This window comes from Talpa occidentalis, unplaced genomic scaffold (genome assembly GCF_014898055.3).
Source record: "Talpa occidentalis isolate TD23 unplaced genomic scaffold, MPIMG_talOcc4v2.1 talOcc4.16, whole genome shotgun sequence".
Classification (NCBI taxonomy): Eukaryota; Metazoa; Chordata; class Mammalia; order Eulipotyphla; family Talpidae; genus Talpa; species Talpa occidentalis.
Window position 1 is genome coordinate 72,150,918 of NW_023601653.1, and position 7,699 is coordinate 72,158,616.

At 53.9% G+C, this 7,699-nt stretch overlaps 1 protein-coding gene across 2 annotated transcripts in view; it reads right to left on the reverse strand.

The window, feature by feature from the left end:
- PRMT8 (protein arginine methyltransferase 8) overlaps positions 1-7,387 on the reverse strand; it is an 87,167-nt gene extending 79,780 nt beyond the window's left edge. The window contains exon 1 of one of the 2 annotated variants that reach the window (XM_054696516.1): positions 6,899-7,387. In XM_054696516.1, coding sequence (XP_054552491.1) covers positions 6,899-6,973 — 75 coding nt within the window. In that variant the 5' untranslated portion in view covers positions 6,974-7,387. The remainder of the gene's footprint in view (positions 1-6,898) is intronic. The other variant, XM_054696517.1, reaches the window with a different exon arrangement.
- Positions 7,388-7,699: the final 312 nt, after the last annotated feature.

Sequence of the window (7,699 nt, forward strand, 5' to 3'; positions counted from 1 at the left end):
TGGGTCCTGGGGACTGGGAAGCCAGAGTTTGAGTTCCAGCTTCACCATTTGCAAGTCATGGGATCTTGGGCAAGAAACACTAACTTTCTATGCCTCAGTTTCTTCATCTGTATAATGGGGTGAATGTGTCGCTCAAAGTGTATGTTGCCTATAAGTAAATATGTGTGTATGTATACATGTAAATATGAGGCATACATTAGGAGATGTACGTGTGTGTATAACATGTGATGGCATGCATTAAATAAGGTGATATAGAACAACATATTTTGAGTGTTGTGTGAGAAGGAAAGAGATGTCACCATGCACAGTTCTTAGAGATCATGCCGAGAAATACCGGTTTCAGAAACTACACGTCAGTATAGACTAGAACATCAGCACACGCACAAAGAAAAACAATAAACCAGAGGCTACGTCTAAAGGAGGTATAAACGGCACTGACCTAGGAGTAAGCGCTGCCTCGGCACCAACGCTGACGAGCTCTGTGATATTGGCAGGTTTTGCCATCTCCTGGTTTAAATGATTTGAGTTTCCATCCTGCTCTCAGACTGTGACTTTATGGAAATGTGCACGTTGAGCTGTTTGCTCTTAGAAAATTACACTTTAAAAAGCAATCTTAACTTATGGGTCACTCATTACAAATCTGGGGGAGGCTGTGATGCTTGAGGGAAATCTAATAAGAAGTGAAGTAAAAAAGCCATTTGGTGTGTAAAATTACCAATGGTCTGGATAACATTGGCGAGGCAAATCTCAAGCACTCCTAGCTGGCTATTCCCATTTGAAGCCTAGCACCAGAATATTGGAGAAAGGAATTGGAATGACTTGGGACAAAAATCAAAGAGAGACTGAGCCAGCCCTCAGATAACCCAAAAGACAAAGGCAATGAGGCAGGTGTCCTCTCTTTTTAGAGTAACATAAGCAAGAGCGATGTGGGTTGCTACAGAAGAGATGGAGTGCACACTCCAGACTTTCCTGACTGCTGAGATGCACAAGCAATTTGAGGAAATCACCTTCTCTGAAGCTTTATAACAAGAAACCAGTCAGCCAGCTGCAGTCCTGGGTTAAGTCCGTGTACTCAGAGGCAAAGGCAAGGGTTATACGACCCTTTGAAGGTATCTTCTTGCCTGCGCTCTCTCTCTATCCTTCGACTAAGTCGGTTCACAAAGGTTCAACACGCCTGCTGCTCACACAACACAGTCCTGCTCCCGAAACTACCTTGGCAGTTCACATGCTGTCACGCTGCCCATTCTCCCCCTGCTGGCACAGGCGAAGCCAAGGTGTAAGTGCTGTTTTTACAGATTGTTGCATGTTCCGCCCTAGTATGTGATAATCACTTCACATTGCAGTTAGCAAAGAGGAGGAAATGAACCCCACTCCTGCACCAGAGACGCGAGTGTTGTGTTTCACCCTCTTTGACAGCCAAAAGCCAATTCAGGACTCTGACAAGCCAAATTTCCCGTGGGGGGATGTGGGGGAAGCTTTGGTATCTTCTCAATTCTCCCGAGCTCACTTAAGACCTGGAATCAATGGTTGCTGAGGGAGGAGATATTGACATGGACTATGGTTTATGGATCATGTCAGCTGGAGAAACAGTAGGAGCCCCTGAGTGGGAGGGCTCGCCCCAGCTGCACCTCTTAGGTAGCGTTCATAAAAGCACACTTGGCCATTGAACACTCAGTGTGTTCTAAACCCTGAACATGATCTAATTCATTACGTCACAGCACCCTTAGAAGGCGCAGAGACATTAAGGCTAAGCAATTTGTTCAACATGACAACACTTCTGTTAAGCTCAGAGCTGGATTTAAAAGGAGGCAGTCTGGCTGCAGAGCGCCCATGTTCTTCAGGAGACACAGATGCAGACCGGCCTCAGAGAAGCGGGCCTGGGTCCTGCTTCGCGTTTGTTTGCCCTCTTCCTCCTCAATTCCCTGACCTTTGTAGAGTAGTGCCCCCTCCGTCAGCAGGGGACATGACCCCAAGATCCCCACAACAGATGTTTGAAACCAGATTGTGTTGAGCCTTACCTAGGCTGTTTTGCCCTACACATCCATGTCTAGCTTATATTCTAGCCACATTGATTTATAAGTTAGGCAGAGGAAGAGATGAACAACAATAACTTAGAATAAACTAGAACAACTGTAATAGACTAATAATACTGTACTAGTAATTTTAAAAATAGAGTGATTTGTATTGTGATAAAATAATATACTGTTACGTAAATATGATCTCTATTTTCCTCAAAATATTTTATGGAATATTTCAAGTCACAGGTAACTAAAACCGCAGATAGAGGGAGACCTGTACTGTACCATACACTTTAGGTGAAACGTCTTTCCTGTGGGGAAGGGTCCACTAGCCAAAACCAACAACACATACCTTGTCAAAAGCCAGGTCAGCTCGCCCCTTAACTCCCAGACCAGCACTCATTGGTACCTCTAACCCCATTGCCTTATTGCAGGATTTTTTTGCATCCCATAATTATTCTCTCCCCCTAGGCCACCAAGTCCATAGAATGTGCAAAAAAAAAAAAAAAAAAAAAAAAAAAAAACAGTCTCCAAAGTGACTCCTTGCTAAAATTGTTTTCTCACTCCTGGGGGCTCTCCTTTGAGGTGCTAAAACCCCAATCAGGGAGCCATCAGCATAAATGATGCAGGAGTCTTTCACTGAGATCCAGTAAAGCAGGCAGTAGCTCAGAAGGGTCCATTATCCCCCATGGTTAATAATTGGGCATTGTGATTAATCCATTTATCTGCTATTCAGAGGAACACCCCACAGGAGAGTCTGTAATCACTGAATATTGAATAGGCACAGGAATAACCAGAATGTTCCTATGCATTAAGTTGCTACAACACCTTGCTTCCCAGAATCTTTACTCAATTTGAGTCGTAAAGGTCCACAATAACGTAAGTGTGGCAGAGAGGGTGGGAGACAGAAAGTGCAATTTTCAGAAAGCCACGAGTGACAACAAGCAGAAGACTCACACGCTTTCCACAATTACAAGAATCAATTCAGTCAACATTTATTATTACCTTTGTTATTTATGGTGTGTCAGGCACACCATATACCTGTTCTTAACAAAAGTTCATTACCTAACTGCAGACCAGACATATAACCACTGAATTTTATAGTAGGAAATGTGAAAGACAGGGGTTTGGAACACACGAGAAGTAGCTCTCTTCCTGGTAGAAGAGGGGGTAGTGGGTTTGGGATAAATAGCAGATCTAGGTGGACTGCCCAGAGGAAGTGACCTTTGAGTTGGGTCTTGCAGGTTGAGGCATTTTTTCCCCCAAGGAGAAGGGGGACGAGTAACCCAGTATGCACAGAAGCATCATCAGCCTAACATCTGTGGTCTGTGCAGAGAACTGCATGGGGCAGGTATTAAAGGAGCTGTACTAGGTTAAGGAAATCGGCCTCCACCCTGTGTCCTGTAGGTAACAGGGCAACATGGTAAATCTCTGCAGCTTCTAATCATGAGCACCTTTGTGCTGCTGAAAACCCATCAAGTAGTGATAACCAGGCTAATTTCAAGAGGAGGATCAACAGTTGAGAGACTACTTACTACCTCAGAAAGGGCAGAGATGAGGATGCCCTGAGCGGAGAAGCAGGAGGAAGGTGGAGGACTTGTCTAAGGGGAACTAACACTGCTGTGTGCTTGCCATGGCCCGGGGCACCAGCGTTTCCTTATAGCATATGCCTACCTGGTGCCACAAGGAGAATCAGTCCCAGTTAGCACACAGGGATCTGAGGTCCGAAGGGTTAAAGCGCGTAGTCAGGGTCACCCAGTGCCAGCCACACCCAGCAAGCCCGGGCCCTGGATGGTCTAGACTTTGCTTGTTGAAGGTGGCTTTGCTCACAGTACAAATAGTCTACGTCTCACTTTCTCCTGCCTGACGAATCACTAGCATATCTTTCCTTATCTTTCCCTTGTGGAAGAACACCTCCTTCCACCATCCTTACCTCCCCCTGATATTGCATCTCTCCCTTCCCTCCTCAGGCCTCTCTCGCTCCCATTGTCACATGGCTTTTGTCAGAAAGAGCAAATACAGGTAAAGGGCAATGAATCAGAAGCGGGGCCAGTCTGTGTCCCAAGGCTGACTCGCGCAATCAGGCGACTTTCAGAAAGTGCTTAACTTCTCAGCCTCAATGTGCTCACCTATAAAGTGGGTCTAGGAAGCGAGAATTAACTTTGCTTTATCTCACTGCATTGTGAAGATGGAATGAGGCGACGTGCTTGCAAACATCACCAACAAGATGCAGGCTTCTAGGGATGATACTGCCCTACTGCCCACCTCGCTGGGGGTTCCCAACTTGTCTTCATCTTTGGATATTAGTTTCTCCTGTTTTAAAGTCAGCGTTTGATGATATGTTGAATGATGAACAAAGACCACGACCACCACCAACACACACGTATGTTGTGCACGCACGTGCCGGCGTGCTCACACACACACACACTCAACCCACAGAGACAGCCGTGCCTCTCTCTCCTGCCATAAACGCAGGCAAGCCCACAATATCCACTTTTGGAAGTACTGCTCTAGTCCTGGCTTATTCCAAAAACAGTCAGTTCCTGGAGGAAAACCAAGTGATTGTCAATCTGCTTGGATGCCTCCACTGGGCACTTTCAACCGAGTCTGAATCGCTCCCCTTCTCATGCGAAGCAGCTAAGAACTAAGCCTCAGACTCATTCCCCTCCAAGGAGCCCCAACTGGATCTGCCCCTCCCCCACCGCATTTGTGGGCGTCCAACGTGGATTTTTTTTTTTTTTTTTTTTTTTTTTGCTCACAGGAGCTGGGCGGCCTCTACTGCTGTTTTCATTGATGCCTTGAGCAGAGCTGGCATGTGCGACTGCTGAGAAGGTGGAGCATTGAGTGGCGGGGGAAGCAAGTAAAAATAGCCTGGCGCGCGTCGCTCTGCCTGCCCCCGACGCCTTTAACCCCGGCCGAGGAGCTCAGCAGCCGCCGCTGTGCACTGCGGAACCTGGCAGGGGTCTGCACCCGAGGAGCTGCACGTACAACAGCCCGGGGTGGGGGGGCTGGAGACCCGCGGAAACTTTTTTTTTTTTTTTTTTTTTTTTTAGCAACTGGGGGAGTAGGGTGGAGGGGAGACAGTAGAAAGCATTTCCTTGCTCCCACCGCTCCAGCCACCTGGCTGCAGAGACTGCTACGTGCCCGCTAGCCCAAGACTTTGCAGAAGTGCAGCCTTGACTCCGAGCTATTTTTAGAAACCTCTTCCACGGGTGGGCGATCAGAGGGAGGAGGGCGACGAGACTGGTAAGGCTAGTTAGTTCTCTGCTGTGAGGCTGGGCGCCTGGCACTCCACATCATTCTGGATGTCTGCTCTCGGATGGGGGTGGGAGAGAGGAAGTGGCTTGGTGACCGCACGCACCGGCTATGCCCTAACTCAAGGAGATGGCATTAGCTACTAAATGCCCTGCTGTTGTCAAGCCCCAGAGCGTGTTTGTTTCAAAAGCGACAGCTGCCAGATGCACGCTGCTTCAGCCCAGAGAATGGGGATTTTAAGCGCTTTGCTGCCTACGCTACGGGGTAGGGGTGAGCTGCAGTTCAGACCTCGAGGGGAAAAGATCGAGGAGGGTCTCTGCACCTTTATTTTTTGCGTTCCAGCAAGACAGAGGGACAATCCCCGCGCCACACCTCCATCTCCGCCCCACGCTGCATATGGGGAACCATATGTGAAATGTACGGCAGCCCCACCAGACACCCGGCTATTAATAGAGCCCGGGAGTTTGCTCTCTGTGTCTTTTTCCTGCCACCGAGTAAGGGATGATCTTCACACACATACCCCACTCCGCCCCCACCTCGACGCACCGTGTCTCCAGGAAGGTAAGGGGCGGGGGGCTGCCCACGCTGATCCCCTTCGTGACTACAGGTGCCCAAAGCCTACGGGCTGGTCCAGTTGTAATGACCGCAGGTCAGCGAGAGAGGAGGGAGCACAGGCTCCAGTCTTGGGACGCTACACCCAACGGGGCGCTCTGCGGCTCAGGGCAGCTATTGGGTTGCCGAAGGCAGGGGACGGGGTGGGCGCGGGTGCGCAGGAGCGCAATGCGCGAAGCTCCAGCGACCTCCCCAAAAGCTGCTGCGGGACGCGAGGCTGCAGACCCGCTTCTCGCTGCAGCCGGCCGCGCGCAGCCCCCCACCGCCCGCGCGCCCGGCTGCGGCAGGGGCGGGCGCTGTCCCTGGTGCTGAAGGCGGCGGGGCCCGGCGCACTTGCCCGGGTCCGCGTCCCGGAAGGGGCTCGGATATTCGAGGGCTGCAGACCTCAGCCTGCCCGGATCTGGGCCGGAAGGTCGGTGGATGGTGCCCAAGTCCCACCACGGGGTCGGCCAGTCCCCTCCACACACACACACACACACACACACACACACCCCCCGCAACCCGGCGGCGGGGAGCTCTCCGCGGTGCTGCGGGGACCGAGAGCTCCAGGCTGACTCGAGCCTGAAGGCAGCAGCCGGAGAGGGTCAGGGCGCCGCGGGAAGCAGACCCGGGCCCCGGATCACCCGCGCCCCAGCAGGCACAGAGCGGGGACTCCAGCCCCGAGGACAGAGCAGGGAGCCCGGCTGCCCAGGGTTTGGGACTTGGGGAAAAGAGGAGCGAGGAGCGAGCGGGTGGCAGGAGAGGGAGCTGGGGTGAGAGGGACTCTTTTGCATTTTCAAGAGGGAGGGGACCCGAGACGTGCACTGTCTTCCCCCCACCCAACACACACACACACACACACACGCACACTCACACACACACACGCGCGCGCGCGGCCGGCGGAAGCAAGCGGGATGGAGCTGGGGAAAGTTTGGCACCGGGTGCTGAGCGGCGGCTCCGGGGTCGGGGGTCGGGGGGGGGCCGGGGGGGCGCTGCCGGGGTCGCCGCAAGCCCCGGCCCTCCGGTCTCCTTACCTCGGTGTTTTCGGCAGCGTTCTCCGCCATTTTCCTCCTCAGGAGCAGGCAGCGGGAGGAGTGTTTCATGCCCATAAGCGCCAGCAAGGGTTCGGTGATACAGAGATAGTAGAAAAGGGAGCGCTGGTGTCGCTTTAAAAGAGAGCGAGAAAGAAGACAGAACGGGAGGGAAAAAAAAAAAGCCCGACCCAGCCCCTCCGCGGGAGCGTCAGCCGGCACAGTCACCGCGGCCGAGCCTCTCCCGCAGGCTCCACTTTGTTTTCTTTTCCCCCTTTCTCATGGGCGCCGGGTTCCTCCACACAGTTCCAAGTTCTTCTCGCGCGCCCGACCCCCTCCCCGCCCCCCTCCACCCGCGCCGCGGGCTGGGCAGGAGCGAGCGGCCCCGGGGGCTGCGCGGCGGCGGCGCGTCCTGGGCCCGCGGCGCGCCCCCCCGGCGGCCGGGGCCGGCCTCCAACTCCGCTCAACTTCGGCGGCCCCGCGGGGCGAAGCCACCCGCTCCCTGCGCGCCTCTCCCGGGGGCTGAGCCGGGTGAGTGGGGGCGGGGTAGGAGGTTCGGCGGAGCCGGCGGCTGCCGGGCGCAGCCCGAGGGCCCCCCGCGGCCCCGGGCCCGCCCCCGCCCCCAGACGCCCGGGGTCTCGCGGCCGCCCCCGCTCCCCGGCGCGCCCGACGGCGCCCAGGGCCGCGCGGACGCCGCGGGGCCACGCGGGAGGCGCGGAGGGGCCCGGCGCCCGCCGCCCCTTGCGGGTCCCGAGACCCCGGCGCGCGTCCTGCCACCGCGGGACCAGCGCCAGGAAAGATGGG